Source organism: Amblyraja radiata, chromosome 32, assembly GCF_010909765.2.
Source record: "Amblyraja radiata isolate CabotCenter1 chromosome 32, sAmbRad1.1.pri, whole genome shotgun sequence".
Taxonomy (NCBI): domain Eukaryota; kingdom Metazoa; phylum Chordata; class Chondrichthyes; order Rajiformes; family Rajidae; genus Amblyraja; species Amblyraja radiata.
Window position 1 is genome coordinate 24,403,573 of NC_045987.1, and position 23,060 is coordinate 24,426,632.

At 44.4% G+C, this 23,060-nt stretch overlaps 1 protein-coding gene across 1 annotated transcript; it reads right to left on the bottom strand.

The window, feature by feature from the left end:
• Window positions 1-11,508: 11,508 nt before the first annotated feature.
• Window positions 11,509-20,727, bottom strand: fam183a (family with sequence similarity 183 member A). Its single transcript, XM_033048954.1, has 4 exons — window positions 20,495-20,727; window positions 17,570-17,629; window positions 17,016-17,119; window positions 11,509-11,766 (listed from the first exon to the last, which is right to left on the bottom strand). Exons 1-4 carry the CDS (start codon window positions 20,622-20,624, stop codon window positions 11,659-11,661), a joined length of 402 nt encoding a protein of 133 aa, XP_032904845.1. The 5' UTR covers window positions 20,625-20,727; the 3' UTR covers window positions 11,509-11,658.
• Window positions 20,728-23,060: the final 2,333 nt, after the last annotated feature.

The window sequence follows — 23,060 nt, forward strand, 5'->3', positions numbered from 1 at the left end:
TAGAATAAAATGGTGTACACCATAATTAGCTGCAGGCCTGCCACTTGTGCTTACTGTGGTCCATTGTAAGAATCCAACAAAGAAGACAACCCAGAGAAAAATATTCCCAAGAAAGACAATAATACCCTTGCACTATTTAATAAAAAAACAATCACAAAGCTAATTACAGAGCAAAAAACGACTGCTTGTTTGTAAGATACAGTTAATTTTGATATTTTAGTTCACTTATGAATAGGAAATTATTCTAACAGTGTTTGAAAAAGTGACTCTTTAAAAAGTATTTGCAGTTCTTAAAATCTATTGGTTACATGGAGTCTGTGTGTGGAGTTAACAATGTTTAAAATAATGAGACTGAATCCCTCAACCTTTATTATGTGTTTGCAATGGACCAAATAAGACCAATTTTCACGCTTACTCGTTGCTCAGTATAACTTTACAGCAGACTGTCTTTACACAGAATTAGTGGAGTATATAGACATAACGTTGTGTGCATTTTGCGTTGCTTAGCCTGGGATCTCGGTACTTTCCCTTTTTGAATATTCTCTCCAGACTCCTGTATTTTTTCTGCTCAGTCTGTCTAGACCTGCATGATCTCCCAGTTGCTAAACACTTTATCTCCTCCTCCCAGTCCCATGTTGACCTCTTTATCCTGGGCCTCCACCACTGTCGGAGTGTGGCCCAATGCAAATTGGAGGAACAGCACATATTTTGTTTGGGACGCTTGCATATGGTATAAATATAAGCTTCTCTAATTTCAAGTAACCCTTGCTTGCCCTCTCAATCTATCCCTCCCCCATCCTAATTCTCCGACTAGTTTGACTGTCCTCCTGATTAAATTTAACTTTGTGTGCCCCGTTGTCACGTTCCACAAGCTAACAATGATTTATTGTACATTTTCCTTGAACTTCGATCCCTTTGATCTCTCGTTTTCACACCTGACTCTTCCATGCCTCTGGTTTCCCTCTCCCCTGACTCTCAGTCTGAAGAAAGTCTCGACCCGATACGTCACCCATTTGTTCTATCCAGAAATGCAGACTGTCCCGCTGAGTTACTTCAGCATTTTGTGTCTATCTTTAGAATCATGAGAGTTATACAACCCAGAAACAAAACTTTCAGCACTCCACATCTATACTAATAATCAAGTACCATCTATATTAATAGAAGATGAACACAAAATGCTGGAATAACTCAGCAGGACAGGCAGCATCTCTGGAGAGAAGGAATGGGTGACATTTCAGGTCTAGACCATTCTTCATCTATACTAATTCTATTTACCACCTCGCTCCAAAACCTTCTATGACTCGGTGATACACATACTTGGAGGCAACAAGAGAGCAGGAATTTGGAATAGTTACATATCTGTAACACCCCATATAATCTTCTTGAACTATTAAATCATTTCTGTTTTGTGCCATTATGTGTAACTGGACTATCAGTTTAAGTTAACATCTTTCCCTTCATTGTGGTGCATGGCAAATATCTGTCAAAAGCTAATTTTGTCACGTTTAATAGAAAGTCCTCATTAGATTTCTATTCTGTACACTTCAGCTAGGTTGTTCATGTTTTTCATTGCAGTTCCCTCTTTCACATCCACCCACATTTTCCCTATTCACAACCATTGTCTATTGCTTTCACTGCTCACTGAACTAGTGTTGCAATTATGTCGAGTGCACAAAGAGCATATTAATGGAGCAATATTTGTGTGTAGTAAAAAACAGTAGTGGATGAAACTATTTTGTAAGTTCTATAAGTGACGTGGAATTGGAATTCAAATTAAGTCTGAAGAAGGGTCTCGGCTCGAAATGTCACCCATTGCAGGAAAAATGTTCCCAATGTTGGGGGAGTCCAGAACCAGGGGCTACAGTCTTAAGAATAAAGGAGAGTCCATTTAAAACTGATGAGAAAAGGCTTTTCCACCCAGAGAGTTGTGAATTTGTGGAATTCTCTGTCACAGAAGGCAATAAAGGCGAATTCACTGGATGAATTTAAAAGAGTTAGATAGAGCTCTCGGGGCTAGCGGAATCAAGGGATATGGGGAGAAAGCAGGCACGGGTTACTGATTGTGGATGATCAGCCATGATCACAATGAATGGCGGTGCAGGCTCGAAGGGCCAAATGCCCTCCTCCTGTACCTATTTTCTATGTTTCCTTCTCTCCAGAGGTGCTGCCTGTCCCGCTGAGTTACTCCAACATTTTGTGTCTATCTAAACTTTAACAAACATTCACATAAGTATTTTAGCTCTACAGTGGTCCCATTTCCCATGATTAACAATTTTCATCTTTATTTGAAGTAATTAATATAAAACTAAACACGTTAAAAGTGGTAAGTAAATGTGCACTGATTATTTTATAATTCAATTACAGCATTTATCAGATTTTCAAATCCAATAGTTTATATATCATAGATTAATATAAATTGATGTTAGACTTTATATATTATATATAAATCAGTCTTTAGGGTCAAAATTACTGGACACTGACAGATAAATTTATTTATATTGGAGAGGAGTATAAAACAAGCTTTGAAGAATTTAATCGGTAGATTGCAGTAGTCATTGCAATAATTAACATACCATCTTGGATAGATATCAATATACTACTTCTGTTTCAGAAACGTGACCTTTTCTGTGATCAATATTCAACATAAGTCTATACAGTGCGTTTCCAGCAGATATCATGTTTAAGGCTACTCGTTTGTTAAAATTGTAATGCTACCAAATATCAGATGTACAAGTTTAAAGTGCTAGGTTTTGTGAAATGGTATTTGCTATAGGCTTTTTTGATGCCAAGTAGAATTCCAATGAATTCAGTAAGATTTTCTCTTTGCACATAACCATGTTTGTTAGGTTTCCTCTTATGTTAAAATATTTATATTTATGTGTTGCCACAGCTTAACTTTAAATGTTGTTCAGTTCAGATATCTGCAATTTGTACCGTGCACATTTCTGATGATAGGGTTTGAGACTGGTTAAGGAATAAATTATGATGCCTGATTAAGAAACATGCGCAGAATATGCTGTTATATGTTGTAGCCTGGGCACTGAAGCTATATCAGAAACAGTAAAAATAGGATGTATGAACGGAATTAGGCCAATTGACCCATCGAGCCTACTTCGCCATTCTATCATGGCTGAAAATGGTTGAACAAGATGGCAAATTAGGGTCATGGTTCACTTTGCACCTTTTTGATCGAGTTCTTAGTTCTTTGGCTGTTACAAAATACAAATACATATAGGCTCAACTTGAATGAAATAATAATATTTTTGGGCTGGCTTTAGGGGTCAGGAAACAAGGATGGAATGTATATTTTATCAATAGGATGAACCAGGAGAGAAGATGTTTTTGCTTTCTGCAATGTCCTTTCTGTAATGCCGGTAAAGTAGGCCTTCAGATTGTTTTTCCCCCGTGCTCATTTTCTTATCACTATAAACCAATAATGATGCTACTGAAGAGGTGCGCAATAAGATGCAAGTAAGAATTTCATTGTTCCGTTTCGGGACATATGACAATAAAAGACTCTTGACTATTGACATGAAAGGGTCAAGGAAGAATTGTGACGCCTTTCAGCTTTAAACTCTCCATTAAGTCTAGTAGCACAAACTCATCAGTTAATGAATTTCTTTAGGAAACCAAGCTCCCAAACATGCTTAAGAGTTTCCTATTATATAATTTTAATTTAATTGTGCAAAATGTATATAAGATGTATTTAGGAGGTTTTGACACAGGAATGTCATAGTTTTTGTTTTTTTTGTAATTAGTGGAACAGAGATTGCAATTTTTTTTTCAAATTTCGCAGCTCACGAGTTCCAACGTGTGTCAGAAAAGGTTCAAAAAGACATATCAAATTGATACTATACGTATTATTTCAAAAAATCTAGTGGGTCCACCTGATTTTCTGTGTTACTTTAACCTATGTTGGTTAGGCTGTTCAATTTAAACAATCACCATCTTTCTGTACAATTGTTATCAAAGTTGTCAACTAACTGTTAAATCACGTGTTCATGTTTTGTCTAATGTTATTTTCAAAAAAGTGCTTTTCAACATGAATTTACACTGAAACTAATAGTTATGTCAGAAATTAAGTGATTTTCTTTAGTCTTTGAAACTTTTTTTTCCCATTTTAATAAATATACAGTATTTGGCATGCTACTTGCAGTTGCTAATGCTGTGAAAAATCACTTTCTTCTCATAGAAGAAAATTGTGACTGTATGAGTACATAATCGTAAAATAAATGTCAGTTGGCTCAAATTATTTGATTGCTGCTTTATTCCGTTTTGCTCGAATCAATTGGCCATCTTAGTCAAAAGTAATCTCTTATATAAACTATACTTACAGTGATAGAAAAAGCAAATGTTAAATTACTATTGTTATTTGTGTAAAATGTCTGAATCTAGTCTACACATTTACTGTACAAAATCAGGGGAGCAAACCATCCTAAAAGTTAATTTCCAAGTTGCATACCTGTTTGGACTATGAATTTTACATGAAACAAGTTGCCCATTGATGAGCTAGATGTTCTAATCCAGTATCCAAGATACAGTGCCCTCTATAATGTTTGGGACAAAGACCCATCATTTATTTATTTGCCTCTTGTACTCCACAATTTGAGATTTGTAATAGAAAAAATCACATGTGGTTAAAGTGCACATCGTTCAAGTTCACATTTACTGTCACATGCACCAATTGGTACAGTGAAATTTGAGTTACCAGACAGCCATACAAATTGTCAGATTTAAATAAAAGCCATTCTTATACATTTTGATTTCGCCATGTAGAAATTACACCAGTGTTTATACATAGTCCCTTCCCACCCCCCATATTTCAAGGCACCATAATGTTTGCGACAGCAATGAAAAAAGCCATGTTTAGTATTTTGTTACATATCATTTGTATACAATGCTTGAAGTCTGCGATTCATGGACATCACCAGTTGCTGGGTGTCTTCTCCAGTGATGCTCTGCCAGGCCTGTATTGCAGCCATCTTTAGCTTATGCTTGTTTTGGGGGCTAGTCCCCTCGGTTTTCTCTTCAGCATATAAAGGGCATGCTCAATCGGGATCAGTTCGAGTGATTGACTTGGCCACTGAAGAATTGACCATTTTTTAGCTTTGAAAAACTCCTTTGTTGCTTTAGCAGTACGTTTGGGATCATTGTCTTGCTGTAGAATGAACCGCCGGCCAATGAGTTTTGGGCATTCGTTTGAACTTGAGCAGATAGGATGTGTCTATGCACTTCAGAATTCATTAAACAGTTGTATCATCAATGAAGATAAGTGAACCAGTACCTTCAGCAACCATACATGCCCAGGCCATAACACCCTCACCAGCGTGTGTCACAGATGAGGTGGTACGCTTTGGATCTTGGGCAGTTCCTTCTCTCCATACTTTGCTCTTGCCACCACTCCTTCTTCTTCTTCTTCTTCTTCTTGCATTTGAGTCAGCAGAAGTCCGCAGCAGGGTGATGCCATCCGGTTCGACATACCTAGGTGCCCACCCTAAAAAGGGTGCATGCTCCGGGTTGGCACCATGCTGCGGTGCTACTGCTGACTCAAATCTAACAGCAACAACAATAACAAAGCACAAAGTCAGGCAGCATCTGTGGAGTAAATGGATGGGCAATATTTTGGGTCAGGACCCTGCTTCAAACAAGGAAATATGTTAATATAATATAGGGTACAGGGCTACTGTATGTTTTCACATTTGAAGACTTTGCTTGAAGAGCAATGGACTCTGTAAACAATACTATTTGCACCATCTTAGATATGAAGCAATTGCTCAGAACGAATGGTCATTAAATCAATTTGGAAAGAGTACAGAGGAGGTTTACCAAAATTATGCCTGGATTAGGGTGGGGGGGGGGCATTAGCTACAGGGAAAGGTTGCACAGAAATATATATTGACTCAAGCAACTGTAGATGCTGGTTTATATTTTTTTTTAAAGACACAAAGTGCTGAAGTAACTCAGTGGGTCAGGTAGCAAATCTGGGGAGCAGGATATACTAATAATAATAATAATGCATTTTATTTGCTGGCGCCTTTCTGGACACCCAAGGCCACCTTACAGGACATAAAATCACAATACATTTATCAATATTACAATCAAGTTGATTAAAAACAAAAACAAAAAAATACACAAAACATTTTAAGTCATTAAAATCAGGGTGAACATGGTGGAAGTTATGTCGGGTATGTTAATCTAAACAGGTGTGTTTTGAGTTGTGATTTGAATTGATCGATAGTGTCCAGGTGATGGATGGGAGGTGGGAGAGTGTTCCAGAGACGTGGGGCAGAGCAGCTGAAGGCTCTGGCACCCATGGTGCTGAGTCTAAATGTGGGGACAGTTAAAATTGCAGCTGAGGAGGAACGAAGTGACCAGGAAGGAGTGTATGGTAGCAGCAGGTCAGAGAGGTATTGGGGAGCAAGGTGGTGTAGGGCTTTGAAGGTCAGCAGTAAAATCTTGTAGTTAATCCGGTGGTGCACAGGGAGCCAGTGGAGCTGAGTGAGGATGGGTGTGATGTGGTCCGATGATCTGGTGCGGGTGATGATCCGGGCTGCAGAGTTCTGAATGCATTGGAGGCGATGAAGAAGTTTATTGGAGGTGCAAGTGAGGAGGGCGTTGCAGTAATCGATGCGGGATGTGACCAGAACGTGGATGAGGACTTTTGTATTGTCTTTGGAGAGGGAGGGGCGGAGTCTGGAGATGTTGCGGAGATGAAAGTATGCAGAGCGTGTGATATTGCTGATGTGGGGGCCAAAGGAAAGTGTACTGTCCAGAATGACGCCGAGACTTTTGACATGGGAGGAGGTGGGTATGGGTGAGCCATCAACTGAAATGGTGAACGGGTGGGTTTTGGAGAGTGTGGACTTTGAGCCAATTAGCATAATTTCTGTTTTATTTCCATTGAGTTTTAGAAGGTTGAGTGACATCCAGTTGCTGATAGCTTGAAGACAGGTGGTGAGGGCAGTTGGGGGAAGGGAGGTGTTTGGTTTTGTGGAGAGGTAAAGTTGTGTATCATCGGCGTAGCAGTGAAAATTGATTCCAAAATGACGGAGAATATTGCCAAGAGGTTGAATATAGATGATATATTTCAGGTCAGGACACTTCTACTCGGATTATTTTCAGGTCAGGACACTTCTACTCGGATTATTTTCTCTGGAACGCCGGAGGCTGAGGGGAGGCCTGATAGAAATATATAAAATCATGAGAGGCATAGATTTGGTAGACATTCAGATCCTTTTTATGCAGTAACGATGAAGAGGTGGGGCCTCGTGGACAGCGCCTCCTGCGAATGTGGGGACCCAACACAGACAGTGGAGCACATAGTCACCAGTTGCCCCAAACACCGGCCACCGAATGGTGAACGAGGTCTGATTGACCTGGACGATGACACGTTGGCCTGGCTCGCCTCAACGGAGCTGCAGGTCTAAAAGACATACGACGGAAGAAGAAGATTCCTTTTCCAAGGACGGGAATATCAAATATTAGAGGGCATCACTTTAAGGGAAGAGGAGCAAAGTTTAAAGGAGACATGTGGGGCAAGTTTTTTTTTTACACAGAGATTAGTAAATGTCTAGATGCACTGCTGCAGGTGGTGGTGGAGGCAGATATGATAGTGGTTAAAAACCTTTGGATAGGCACGTGGTTATGCAGGGAACTGGAGAATATGGATTATGTGCAGGCAGATACTAGTTGGCCTTGGCACAGACACTGCGAACCGAAGGGCTTGTTCCTGTGCTGTACTGTTCTATGTTCCAAAAAAAGTTGTGACTCAATAGCTTTTTCGTAGTTAAAAGTGAGAACATTTAAGTCTGGTTAACTTTTATTTGTCATGTAGAAAAACCATGAAAGCATATTTCTCCTGCCATCGGGAAGAAGGTTGGTAGGTCAGATAGTGGCCAGTTTTAGCAACAGCTTCTTCAATGATCAAGCTATTGGACGCTGCAGAATGACACTGGGCGGCACGGTGGTGCAGCAGTAGAGTTGCGGCTACAGCGCATGCAGCGCCAGAGACCCGGGTTCGTGTGCTGACTGTACAGAGTTTGTACGTTCTCCCCGTGACCTGCGTGGGTTTCCTCCGAGATCTTCGGTTTCCTCCCACACTCCAAAGACATGCATGTTTGTAGGTTAATTGGCTTGGTATGATTGTAACATGTCCCTAGTGTATGTAGGATAATGTTAGAGAACGGAGATTGCTGGTCGGTGCGGACCCGGAGAGCCGAAGGGCCTGTTTCCGCGCTGCATCTCAAAACTAAAGGTATTATTGCAGAGCAATTTGCATTCAGATGCAACGTCAGGGCACAAGTGATCACCAAACTTCAAACAGGAAATTAGGGATCCGTGTAGCAAATGTACAGCGGTTATCATGGCGCCTTTAATCTACACGTAGATAGTACCAACCAAATTGGTAACAGTGCCGAGGAGAAGAATTTCCTGGAATGTATGCGGGATAGGTTTTTACACCAATATGTAAATAAACCGACCAGAGGGCAGGACATCCTAGACTGGGTATTGTGTAATGAGGAAGGATTAGTTAGCGATCTTGTTGTGCAAGGCCCCTTGGGCAACAGTGACCGTAATATGGCGGAATTCTGCATTAGGATGGCGAGTGACCCGGTTCATTTTGAGACTAGGGTCCTGAACTTGAATAAAGGAGACTTTGAAGGTATGAGACAGGAATTGGTTAGGATAGACTTGCAAATTGTACTGAAAGGAGATGCAGTGGAGATGCAATGGCAAAGATTCAAATGGATGAACTCCAGAAATTGTTCATCCCTGTCTGGCGAAAAAACAAAACTGGGAAGGCGGCTCAACAGTGGCTGACGAGGGAAGTCAAGTCAATATAGATTGGCCGGAAGAAGCAGCAAAGCAGAGGACTGGGAGAAATTTAGAACTCAACAGAGGAAGACAAAGGGGTTGGGAGAGGGGGGAAGAGCATGAAATAAAGCTTGCGGGGAATATAAAAACTGACTAAAAGTTTATTTAGGTATGTAAAAAGGAAAAGATCTGAAATTCCTCATATGTTGCAAAACATGCTTGGCGAATAAAGTGTGATTCTGATTCTGAAGGAGAATGTAGGCCCTTCACCATCAGAGACAGGTGAATTTATAATGGGGAAAAAGAAATGGCAGAACAGTTAAATGAGTACTCTGGTTCTCTTCACTAAGGAAGACACAAACAATCTCCCAGAAATACTAGGGGACCGAGGATCTAGTGGGAGGGAGGAACTGATGGGATCACATTAGTCAGAAAATTGTGTTAGGTAAACTGCTAGGACTGAAGGCAGATTAATCCCCAGAGCCTGATGGTCTGCATCCCAGAGTACTCAAGGAGGTGGCCCTGGAAATCATGGATGCATTGGTGATCATTTTCCAATGTTCTCCCCACTCTGGATCAGTTCCTGTGGACTGGAGGGTGCCCAATGTAACACCACTTTTTAAGAAAAGAGAGAAAACGGGGAATTATAGACCAGTTAGCCTTACATTGGTAGTAGGGAAGATGCTGGAGTCGATTATTAAAGATGTTATAGCAGCGCATTTGGAAAGCAGTGACAGGATCAGTCAAAGTCAGCATGGATTTATGAAGGGGAAATTATGCGTGACTAATCTTTTGGAATTTTTTGAGGATGAAACGAGTAGAATGGATAAGGGAGAGCCAATGGATGTGGTGTATCTGGACTTTCAAAAGGCCTTTGACAAGGCTGACATACGATGAAAGAATGGGTCGACTGGGCTTGTATTCGCTGGAATTTAGGAGAGGAAATATTCTAGAAACATATAAAATTCTTAGAGGATTGGACAAGGTAGATGCAGGAAAAATGTTCCTGATGTTGGGGGAATCCAGAACCAGGGGTCATAGTTTAAGAATAAGGGGTAGGCCATTTAGGACTGAGATGAGGAAATACCTTTTCACCCAGAGAGTTGTGAATCTGTGGAATTCTCTGCCACAGAAGGCAGTGGAGGCCAATTCACTGGATGTTTTCAAGAGAGATTTAGCTATTGGGGCTAAGGGAATCAAGGATATGGGGAGAAAGTCAGAACAGGGTACTGATTTTGGATGATCTGCCATGATCATATTGAATGGCAGTGCTGGCTCGAAGGGCCGATTGGCCTACTCCTGCACCTATTTTCTATGGGTTTTTTTTGTATGTCTATGTTTCAAGGAAACAGTAAACTCTCGTTTGAACGGATTTCGGTTATAGCGGACTGAACCTCTTTTAGACAAAAGATAGACATAAAATACTGGAGTAACTCTGCAGGTCAGGCAGCATCTCTGGAGAAAAGAAATAGATGACGTTTTGTGTTGAGACCCTTAATGAATGAAAGAAGAGTCTCTACCTGAAACAGCGTCTCCTAGGCAAGTCAAGTCAAGTTTATTCGTCACATACACATACGAGATGTGCAGTGAAATGAAAAGTGGCAATGCTCGCGGACTTTGTGCAAAAAGACAAACAAACAAACAACCAAACAAACTACAAACAGAATGGAACAGAATCACATATTCTTTTACATATTAAATATTGTGGGCGGAAGGAAAAAGGGAAACAAAACAGCAATTTAAAAAATAAAAAAATTTAAAAACAGGCCACCGAGTCCACGCTGACTACATCAATTACCCGTACACTAGTTCTGTTATCGTGCTTCCACATCCTTGCCCATTTGGGGCAATTTACAGAAGCCAATTAATCAGTCCGAAACGTCGCCTATTCCTTCTCTCCATAGATGCTGCCTCACCTGCTTAGTTTCTCCAGCATTTTTTGTCTACTTTTGATTTTTCCAGCATCCGCAGTTCCTTCATAAACAAACCCACCGAACCTGCATGTCTTTGGGATGTGGGAGGAAAGTGAAGCACCCAGAGAAAACCCATGCGGTCACAGGGAGAACGGATAAACTCCACACAGACAGCAACTACGGTCAGGATCAAACCCGTCTCTGGCGCTGTGAGGCAGCAGCTCTACCAGTTGCACCACACTGCAGGTCTTTAAGAGCGAGGCTGCTCAAGAAAGACGTCAACAGTGCACAAAGCATGTGTACATGAATCAGTATTCCTCAACCATGTAACTGGGGAGGTCCAAGTGTAGATTGCTCAAAACCTTTGAGCACACAGTAGCTCAATGTTCATCCCCAGGACAGACCTAGCCAGGACGAGTGACTACTCTTGCAAACCGGGTTGCTTTGGAGTAACAGGAAATTCAGGCCATGGGTGCAGATCACACCCAGCAACAAAGAGGCCGTCAGTTTTCACCTTTGTGTTACACACTTATGGAATAGAACCACAGTACCATAAAACACAAAGACGCATTTTTTTTCTTCCAAAATGAATGATCATATTCTACCAAGGAGGGATATGGGCCAAACACAGGCAGGTGGGGCTAGTGTAGATGGGATATGTTGTCCGGTGTGGGTAAGTTGGGCCGAAAGGCCTGTTTCCACGCTGTATAACTCTATGACTCCAAGGATCACGATCCCTCAGCTTAATCCTTGCAGTTCAAACCATGTCAATAAGGCAACCCATTTTCCAGCCATTTATTCATATTTATTCTCCCCAACTATGTAAAATTACAAACGCCTGGCACGTTATTTATACACGTCTGACTTCAGAAGTCTGGCAATAACGGGAGATTAGTGTAGGTACGTTAACGGAACGGTTATGTGGCTGGGACTATTTTTCAGAGCTTTCCTTTTGATGGAAGAACTGTGCCATGAACTTTGTGATTTCATTACTTTGGTGAGGGAAGTTCAGTCTCCGATCTTGCACGTCTTTGGAAATCTGCGGAAGAAAGTGAGGTTCTTAATTGATCAAACCATATCTGAGCCAAAGATAGACACAAAACCAATTCCTTCTCTCCAGACAGGCTGGAGTAACTCAGCGGGACAGACAGGCAGCATCTCTGGAGAGAAGGAATGGGTGACGTTTCGGGTCGAGACCCTTCTCCTGAGTTACTCCAACATTTTGTGTCTATGGCTTAAACCAGCATCTGCAGTTCCTTTCTACAACATCTGCATTCCAGAAAGGAGCTCCATTTTAATATCTGTATCAATATCAAGGATTGTATTAAGTTTTTGTTCAGAGAAACAAAGCAGCTCATACAAGGGGACAGCACAGTGGCACACTGGTAGAGTTGCTGCTTTACAGCGCCAGAGACCTGGGTTCGACCCTGACTATGGGTGCTGCCTGTGGAGTTTGAACGTTCTCCCTGTAACCTCTAACACAGTGACATTTATTTTCATACAAGCAGTCCAGTAGTATTGCCCTACCCCCGATCCTCGATTAGCAAGTGTACAGAGATAGAAGTGTACGTTTTCAGTCAACTCGCATTGACACCAAAGTGCTTTACATAAATTAAATAATAAGTTCCATTACAAACCATAGAAAAAGGTTAAAAAAAAAAGAATAAAATGGACACAACACATTATAGAGTTCAACACAAACGTCCCCCCACAGCAGAATCAAAACTTTCCACTGTGGGGAAAGGCACCAGAAAGTTAAGTCCTCTTCCTCTGTGAAACACCCGAGGTCGGGGCCCATTTGTGGCCGTGCAGCCAGTCCGATGATTTTCAGGGCCCTCTTGCCGTGAAGATGGAACTTCGGCGTCGGGTGAAACATTCCTCAGCGGCTTGGAAAAGTCTGGAGCGGCTGCCTCCTCCCTGGAGACCGGGGCACTCGTAGCCCTCAGGCCGCGCCGGTTGGAGCTCCGACCCTGGTGAACTCGATCCCTGGCTCTGCGGCGCTCCAAATCCAGCGCCGCCCGCGGCCGGACGCCCGCAGCCCCAGCTCCGCGATGTTGGGATCGACGGCCACAGAGCTCCGGAGCTTACCGCACAGCGACCCAGCAAGGCATCGCCCGCTCCGTGTTGGTATCCCAGCGCTGCGCCGCCGCCGCCGTAGTCCCGGCCGGTCCCGACAGGAAACGCCGTTCCATTCTCGATGGTAGGCCGCGAGGACGGGGCGAAGAAGCAGCTTGGAGGGATGGTACACAAAATTGCTGGGGAAACTCAGCGGGTGCAGCAGCATCTATGGAGCGAAGGAAATAGGCGACTTTTCGGGCCGAAACCCTTCTTCAGACTGCCTCTCCGACCAGGTAGGTGACTAAGAAATAAAGTTTCCCCCTTCCCCACCCCCACCCCCCACATAGAAGACCTCCACTAACATTTTTTTAACGGGACTTAAAATAAAAAAAGGTGTAGAGACGGACTGCGGGCAGGCTGCCATACACAGACGGCGCCCACTCCCGCACATCCGCAAGTGGTCTACTGAGCCGCATGCAGGAGCCTGATTACTCATAAGAACCAGAGCCATTTTCAAAGTTCACGCTCTGGTTCTTATGAGTAATCAGCGGCCAGTCAGGATAGGACCTGGGTCTCCATGTCTACGAGGCAGCAGCTCTACCCGCTGCACCTTCCACATTCCTAATACGTGTAGGTTAATTGGCTTCTGTAAATGCAGGATAGAACTAATGTTTATGGGTTGGTTGGTTGGCATGGGCTGAAGGGCCTGTTTCCACGCTGTTTCTCTAAACTAACCTCACGACGGACTTTGCACTGTTGTGGTTTCTCTACGTACGAACTTTGTTTTTTGCACTATCTGCTCTGAATTTGCACAAATTCTGCACAGTTTTCTCCTAAATTACTCAGAGTAAGTGATAATTTATTGGATATTTATTGTTGTTACGTTTAGTGCCCCCCGTCAAGCTGCAACGAGTAAGAATTTAATTGTTCTGGCTCATATCTGCTGGATTATAATATTGTTGGAAAGGCTACAGAGAAGATTTACAAGGATGTTGCCAGGACTCGAGGGCCTGAGCTATAGGGGAGGTTGAGCAAGTTAAGACTCTTGTTCGTTGGAGTGCAGGAGGACTGAGGGGTGATCTTTCAAGGTTTCAAGGTCAGTTTATTGACACATGTACCAATTAAGGTACAGTGAAATTTCAGTTACCATACAGCCATACGAAGTGAAAAACAACAAGACCACATTAAAGTTAACATAAACATCCACCACAGTGGATTCCACATTCCTCACTGTGATGGAAGGCAATAAAGTTCAACCTCTTTGTTCTTCCGCGGTCGAGACATTCAGACCATCCGCACTGGGTCGATCAAAGCCCCCGCAGCCGACGATCGAAGCCCCCGTCGGGGTGATCGAAACTCCCGCGTCGGGGCAGTTGAAACTCTCACCGCGGCATGGAGCTCCCGAGTTGGCCTCTTCTTACCAGAGACCGCGGGCTTCACAATGTTAAAATCCACAGGCCCCGCGGTTGGAGCTTCGATCCCCGGCAAAGGGATCGCAACCTCCGCGATGTTAAAGTCCCGCAGACTCCCGCGGCTTGGAGCACCCGTCGGTCTCCAGGAAAGGCCGCCAACTCCACGATGTTAGGCCGCAGTGGGGATGGAGACACAATACGGAAAAAAATCGCATCTCCGTCGAGGTAAGATATTGGGAAAAAAAGGTTCCCCCAACCCCCCCACATAAAACAAACCAAGGAAGACTAAAACATGCTAAAAATTACAAAAAGAAGAAAGGACAGACAGACAGTTGACGAAGCATCCACTGCTGGTGGCACCACCCGGTCTTATAGAGGTGTATAAAATCATGAGAGGGTAGACGCACAGTCTCTTGCCCAGAGTAGGGGAATCGAGAACCTGAGGACATAGGTTTAAGGTGAAGGGGTAATCTGAGGGGTAATTTTATTCAAACAAAGGGTAGTGGGTTTATGGAATGAGCTCCCACAGGAGGTATTTGAGGCAAGGACTATTGCAATGTTTAAGAAACAATTAGACAGGTACATGGATAGGACGGGTTTGGAGGGATATGGGCTAAATGCAAGCAGATGAGACTAGTGTAGCTGGGACATGTTGTTCGCTGTGGGCAAGTTGGGTGAAGGGCCTGTTTTCACGCTGTATGATGATAGAAAGATGGAAGAAGATGGAAAGATGCCATTTTGGGTCGGAACCCGAAACATCACCCAACTTTTTTCTCCAGAGATGCTGCTCCTGTTGAGTTACTCCAGTAGAGTCATAGAGCCATATAGTGACCTACTATACCAAAGTGTCTATCGTTGATATAAACCAGCATCTGCAGTCCCTTGTTTCTACCTGTTGCCTGATATGGCGTTTTGCCCACATCCCTCCAAACCTGTCCTATCCATGTACCTGTCGAATTGTTTCTTAGACATTGCAATAGTCCCTGCCTCAAATACCTCCTCTGGGAGCTCGTTCCATACACCCACTATCCTTTGTTCGAATAAAATTACCCCTCAGATTCCTATTAAATCTTCATCTCCTTCACCTTAAACCTATGTCCTCTGGTCCTTGATTCCCCTACTCTGTGCATCTCCAGCAGTTTGTGACTGAAGAAGGGTCTCAACCTGAAACATCATCCATTCCTTCTCTCCAGAGATGCTGCCTGCCCCGCTGAGTTACTACAGCATGTGTCTACCTTTAGTTTGTGTCTATCTTTGGTATGAACCACCATCTGTAATTCCTTGTTTCTACATGTTGCCTGTCCTGCTGAGTTACTCCAGCAATTTGTTTCTCCACACAGGGAGTCATGCCTTTTTACCTAGTCTGGCTTAACTTGACACACAGCATTGCAATTGAATGATGTCACTCGTTTTAAGGGTCTGTAAGGTGGGCAAAAGTTTCTGGCCATACAAAACGCAGCGGGCTTTTGATGGAAAATTGAATTAATTTTCAATATTTCAATTAGCGCTCTTGAATCAATTCCCCGGTGTTCCTCATTTAATATTCGGGTTTCTGGTTCCTATATTATCCAGCCTGCTTCAATATAATCAACTTCCATCTGCCTTCTCTCCATCATTAAAATGTCGAAATTGCTCCATTAGTTCAGTTAGGCCACATTTGGTGTATTACGTGCAGTTGTGGTCACCCCATTACAGGAAGGATGTAGAGGCTTTGGAAAGGGTGCAGAGGAGGTTTACCAGAACGCTGCCTGGATTACAAGATATTAGCTCTACAGAGAGCTTGGACAAGCTTGGATTGTTTTCTTTGGAGAGTCGGAGGCCGAGGGGAGACTTGATAGAGGTTTATAGAACTAGGAGGGGCATGGAAAGGGTAGACTGTACCTTTCTCCTCAGGCTTGTAATGTCAAAGACGAGAGAGCATAACTTTAAGATTAGAGGGGCAAAGTTTAAAGGAGATGTGCGGAGCACGCAGTGGCGGACTGGGTCTAAAAATATTGGTTGCCAGGAGACAAAGGGGGCCCACTTCATCAGGGGCCCACTTGTTATAGGGGGCCCACTTCATCAGGGGCCCACTTGCCATCGGGCAAGCTGACACCCTGGCCAGTCTGCCACTGGGAGCAAGTTTTTTGACACCAAGGGTGGTGCGCGCCTGGAACACACTTACGTCCTCTAGTCCTCGATTCCCCAACTCTGGGCATTTTACCAGATCTATTCCTCTCATGAATTTTATACATCTCTGTAAGCTCACCCCTCATCCTCCTGCGCTCCAAGGAATAGGGTCCCAGCCGATACCTCTCCGCATAGCTCAGACCCTCGAGTCCTGGCAACATCCTTGTAAAACCTCGTATTCTGCACTTCTGACTGAACAAGGTTGTAAACACTTTAGCGGTGTGTTTGGCTCGGCTTGTGCAAACTCCTTTTAGAGGTTTGATTAATTGAAAGACAGCATGGAATCAGGCCCGCTGGCCCACCGAGTCCACACTGACCATCAATTTGCCGTTCACACTAGTTCTATGTTATCCCACTTTCGCATCTACTCCCTACACATTAGGGGTAATTTGCAGAGGTCAGTTAACCTACAAATCCGCACGTCTTCGAGATGTAGGAGGAACCCCACACGGTCACAGGAAGAACAGTGCAAACTCCACGCAGACAGCATCCGAGGTCAGGATCGAACGGGTCGAACGCGAAGCTTTACCCGCTGCGCCACTGTGCCACCCATTGAAAATATCAAACTGTTGCTGGAGAAATTTGCAGTCTCATCCCATTTTCAACGTGAGATTTCTACGTAGTTTTTCCGGAGGTTTTGTGTCCTTACCAGTGGAGTAGTTATCCAGCCAATCTCCTGCGCTTCTGTTTGGGGCATGGTATACTTCATCCTTGGTTCCAAAAACTTCTGCCGTAGTATTCTTGATAGATTTTCTGAAAGATGATATAGATACCATATGCAAGAATTATTAATACAGGTCCACAACCGATTTTCCAGCAACTGATGGTCTGACCACCCCCTTTAATTCGGACAAAATCCCCCTCCTCCGCCCCCCCCCCACCCCCCCCCCCCCCCCCCCCTCAGAAGTCGCCCCGAAAATGAGGTGCCTAGGCCGGGAGAGGTGGCCCATGTCGACCTCATTGGGACTTCGGCGGCCGATCGGCGGATCGAATTTGACCCTTGCGGCCGGGACTCTGGAACTCCGGCCCGGCCGGAGCCAGCTGATCCGTTTCCACAGCCGGGGCTCTGGAACTCAGGTCTGGATAATCCAGAAAGGCTGGATCCCAGAAAGCCAAGGGTGCCGGAAAATCGGTGGTTGACCTGTATAAAGCTTTGCACATTTGAGGACAGATGCTGCAAATAAAATAGATAAAGGTACATACGATCCTCCTCCCCTTCTGCTTCCACGTCTCGGACGTTCGGTTTTCCTGTAATACAATGAACTGTTGAGAAATAAATATAAGGTATCTCTTTAACCAGGAAATCATACACACAAAGAAAAATTCCAGCAAAAAAATTAACATCAAAAACCGAGTCCGCTGGGTCCATGCTGACTATTGATCAGCCGTTCATACTAGTTCAATCCTACAAACGAGGGACAATATACCAAAGCCAATTAGCCGACAAATTCGCTGGTCTTTGGGATGTGGTTGGAAACCCGGAGCACCCCGGAGAAAACCCACACGGTCACGGGGAGAACGTACAAACTCCGTACAGACAGTACCCGTAGTGAGGATCGAACCCAGGTGTGTGGCTCTGTGCCACCGTGCTGCCTCTTTGATCATCCGTTCCTTCCCAACAAAATAAAACAAAATCTTAATTTATTCATCAGGCATAGATAGATTAGACAGTCAGAATCTTTTTCCCATGTCAAAGACTAGAGGGCATAAATTTAAGGTGAGAGGTTTAAAGGAATGTGCAGGGCATGAATTTGACACTGAGTGTAGTGAGTGCTTTGAACATGCCTGGGGTGATGGTGGAAGCAGATACGATAGTGGCACATGGATATGCAGGGAATGGAGGGATATGGATCACGTGCAGGTAGAGGAGATTAGTTTAGTTTATTGTTTGGCACAGACATTGTGGGATGAAGGGCCTGTCCTATGCTGTACTGTTCTATGTATCTACGACAAAACGTTTTGTGGAGATCCTTGCTAATATTTAACCCTTACTCAACATCACAGAAACATATTGTGTGATCATAATCTCATTACTGCTTGCTGGAACTTGCCTCAATCAAGTGTGCCGGAATTGCAGATGCTGGTTTACACCGAAGATAGACACAAAATGCTGGAGTAACTCTGCGGGTTAGGCAGCATCTCTGGAGAAAAGGACTTGGTGACGTTTCGGGTCGAGACTCTTCTTCAGACTGAGAGTCAGGGGAGAGGAACACTAGAAGTATGAAAAGGTGCGAAGAACAAGTTAATGAAAGGTATGAAGAGAACAAATCAAAGCCACTGAAGATTGAGGCGGAGGCAGGCACTGATAAAACACACGTGGCTGTGGTAGCGAGTTTGGGTTAAAACATGGTCGTTGAGCTGAAGAGCAGGAGGAATCACAGAGGGGGAGCAGCGAGAGATGGTGTTCCAGAACTCTTGTTGGAGAAAGGAAGACGTCTTCATAGTAGGCATGCCATGAGGAGATTTTGCAGTGTCATAGAGTCTTACAGCGTGGAAACAGGCCATTTGGCCCAACTTGCTCATACCGACCAACATGTCCCAGCTACACTCGCAAGTATTTAGCCCATATCCATCTAAACCTGTCCTACCCACGCACTGTCTAAACGTTTCTTCAATTCCAGTGCTTTCCGTGGAGCAGACATAACGTGTAGGAAGAAACTGCAAATACTGGTTTGCACCGAAGATAGATACAAAATGATGGAATAACTCAGCGGGTCAGGCAGCATCTCTGGATTACACATTATGTCTGCTCCAGAAATAGGTGACATCTCTTCCCTGTACGGGGACCCAACTTTTTCCCTGTCGGGCCTCCGGTGACGTTGGGCCTAACATCGTGGAGCCGGCGGCGGCCTCCAACCGGAACCAACCTGGGGGCTCCAGTCGCGGAGCCTGCAGATTCGCCATCGCGGAGCTGGCCGACTTCGGAGCGGGGAAAGCTGTGGTGGGGCGCGGCTGCAACCCGACTTCGGAGCTTCGGAGGCTCCGGCCACAGGCCAGGTGGACAGGAACATCGGGAGCTCACAGGTCCCTGGTGGGAGACCGCTTTTCAGAGCTCCCGTAACGGCAACTTCTCCCGCCGGAATGGCGGGGTTTAAATGACTCGGAGAAGGGCCTAACATTGCCCGGCGCAGCTTAAATGGCCGCGGGACTTACCATCGCCCGCCGGGGGCTTTAACATCGGGGGCCCCAGTCGCCTCGACGCTGCAGTTGGACTGCTGGACCAGGGGAGAAGAACAAAGGGAAGAGATAAGACTTTTGCCTCCCATCACAGTGAGGAGATGTTGGAGATTCACTGTGATGGATGTTTGTGTAAATTGTGTTAAGTGTGTGTCTTGGTTTTTTTTATTGTCATGACTGTAGGAATTAAATTTCGTTCAAACCTTGTCTGTTTGAATGACAATAAAAGGCATTCTATTCTATTTCTGGTTGAGACCCTTCTTCAGACTGAGAGTCAGGAGAGATGGAAACTAGAGGCATGAAAAAGTACAAAGAACAAATGAATGAAAGGTATGAAAGGAACAAATCAAAGGCAGAGAATCTGACCATCAATCACCCATTCATACTAGAAGGGTCCCAACCCAAAATGTCACCTATCCCTTTTCTCCAGCATCTGCAGTTCCTTCCTTCACACTATCTCCATGTTATTCCACTTTCCACATCTACTCCCCACACACTAGGGGCAATTTACAGAGGGCCAATTAATCTACAAACCCTAACGTCTTTGGGATGTGGGAGGAAACCGGAGCACTGGGAGGAAACCTATGCTGACACAGGGAGAAGAGGCAAACACCACTCCACCCAGACAGCACCCGAGGTCAGGATCGAACCTGGGTCTATGTCTTTTAATGCCACTATACAAGTTGTCTCCACCACCTCCCCAGACATGTTTCAGGCACTCGCCATCCTCTGTGTGAATACAAACATGCACAGCACATGTCCCTCTCACCTTAAAGCTTTGAACTCTCTAGTATTTGACTTTTCCAACTCGGGGAACATGTTCTGACCGCCTACCCTACCTATGCCCCCTCATCATGGTATATACTGTACGTCTTGCCCCCAACCTCTGGCGTTCCAGAGAACTATTGCAAAGTGAAAGGTGGCACGTCTGGTGCCAACAGCCGGACTTACATTTGGTGTAGGAGTTGATGTTGAATTTCATGTACAGTTTCTGACTGCGTAGCACTTTCCTGATGTTTTCTCGATCAATTGCCAGCTGCTGCACCGCATCCTTTGGGATCTTTTCCACCGGCCGTGCCATGCTGTGAGCTTTCCTCTTACAGGAACTCCCGCGCTGCCCAGACTGATACACCACTTTGTTACACGGTAACCAGGCAACGGGCGCTGCAACCCAAACACACCGCCCCCGTGACAGACTCCAACTGAGCAACTCGCAGCCTCACCGTAAACCTCTTCACTGAATTACCTTCCCTGGCCTGATTCATCACCAAAAGAACAACATGAAATGTCCATGGCGACAATTTTAATCTTAACTAAACCAGCTTGGTTTGTGGTAGACACAAAATGCTGGAGGAACTCAGAGAAAATGAATTACTACTTAGGCAGCATCACTGGAGAAAAGGAAAGGGCGACGTTTCGGATCGGTTCATGGCCTATTTCCTACACAGCATGATCACCTATCCATGTTCTCCAGAGATGTTGCCAGACCCGCTGAATTACTCCAGCACTTTGTTTTGTTTTTAGTGTAAACGGCATCTGCAGTTCCTTGTTTCCACTCTTTCTCCACCCTTCTTTGGTTTTAATTGTTGTTGTTTTTTGAACATTAAATAAAGAATTGGTCCGATTCTTCGCCGCTGCTGACTAACTTACCATCAATGTTCAAGGAATCAAGGGATGTAGGGAAAAATCAGGAACGTGGTACTGATTTTGGATGATCAGCCATGATCATGGCTCGAAGGGCCGAATGGCCTACTCCTGCACCTATTTTCTAATAAACTAATTAAAGAAAACTCCACCTTAAGAGGCATTCCACATTGAGCTAAGTAATGTACAAAAAAGAGACCTGATGCAAAATGGCCTCAATCATTTGAATGACATAAATCAATGACGTTATCAACTACAGAACAAAAATATTTATTGCAATAAACGCAAATTATGGGTTTGAAATGACTGAGTTTTTTTCCCACGTTAAATCTTCATGCTATTTGTTCATTCTATTGGGATGAGTCCCATTCTGACCGGTGCAAGGACTGTTTTTGTGTTTGCCCTGTTTCTCACCCTTATCGTTGGCCGGCACAGAAACCTGTCTAGGTTTTATGTTCAGAAACACTTGTTCAAAAATGTCTTAAAACTGCGTCGGATTTGAAACAAAAATGTATTTCTGAGAATCCCAGGTATAGTTTTTGTTTAAATATATGATCCTGTTAAATGACGTTAAACTTATTTGAGCAAAAATAATTGGACTCCATTTGACTTTGGGATGTGGCTATTCATAGCACGCCGTCAAAGAGTGATGGAGAGGACAGGGGATCAGGTTGCTGTCTGGCCCTGTGTGTTATGGCCATAAATGGAATCGCCGTATAAACATAGCTTATGGTGCATGATGTTATATAAGAATGTTCGTCATTATGTAATAGTGCACCATCTGATTTACCATTGGGGTTATCACTGGTAAATGCTGGCGTGTTCGGTTTAGGATGCCTTCATCTGACACTGACTCGCTCATCTGCCAAAGTAACTGCTTTTGAAGTGCAAGGGTAACTCAGCGGGTCAGGCAGCGTCTCTGCAGAACACTCTACAGTCCAGAGGCGAAACATTGCCTATCTATCAGGGATGCTGACAGACTCGCTGAGTTACTCCAGCACTTCTTTGGTAAACCAGCATAATTTATGATGATACTTTATTGTCACATGTACCTAGGTAGTGATTTTGTTTTGTTTTGCATACAATCCAGTAAAATCATACAATAGATCAGCACAATCATAGAAAAGTACAAAAGTTACAATTATACCAAGCCAATTAACCTACACACCTGTACGTCTTTGGAGTGTGGGAGGAAACCAGAGATCCCGGAGAAAACCCATGCAGGTCACGGGAAGAACGTACAAACTCCGTACAGACAGCACCCGTAGTCAGGATCGAACGTGGGTCCTTGGCGCTGCCCTGTCCCACGGTGTGAGTTTATTCCAAGAGCTCTCCCGAGTTTAAAAAAAATCAAACTCGTGGTAAGCACGGAGAATGAACGTAGCGGGTACATCGGAGCTCGGGGACGTCTCTTAGCGCTAACGGCAGGTACTCAGGAAGACTCGCTAATGGCAGGTAAGCACGGGAAGACTCGTGAAGATTTTTCAACATGATGAAAAATGCCCACGAGAGCCCCGAGTACCGATGAGTGGCCATTACTGTAAATCTCCGAGTTCGAATCAGGGCAAACTCGTGAGAGTTCTTGGAATGAACTCGTACCGTGGGACAGGGGTAGGCAGCAACTCTACCGCTACGCCACCGTGCCGCCCTGAGTGTAATCGTAGACTTCACCGAGACAGTACACGAAGAGTTGACACGTTTCTTGTGCGCACAAAGTTCCTAAGTGTGCCATCTTATCTTGACCTTAAAGGCCTGTTGTCATGGCGGCACCAATCCTCTCCTCCATCCGCTGTCATCTTGAATACGGCCCTTTGTCCAGTGTCCACCGCCGTCGCCAACTTCCACCACCCTCCTCCTCGGTTCCCGGTCTGCA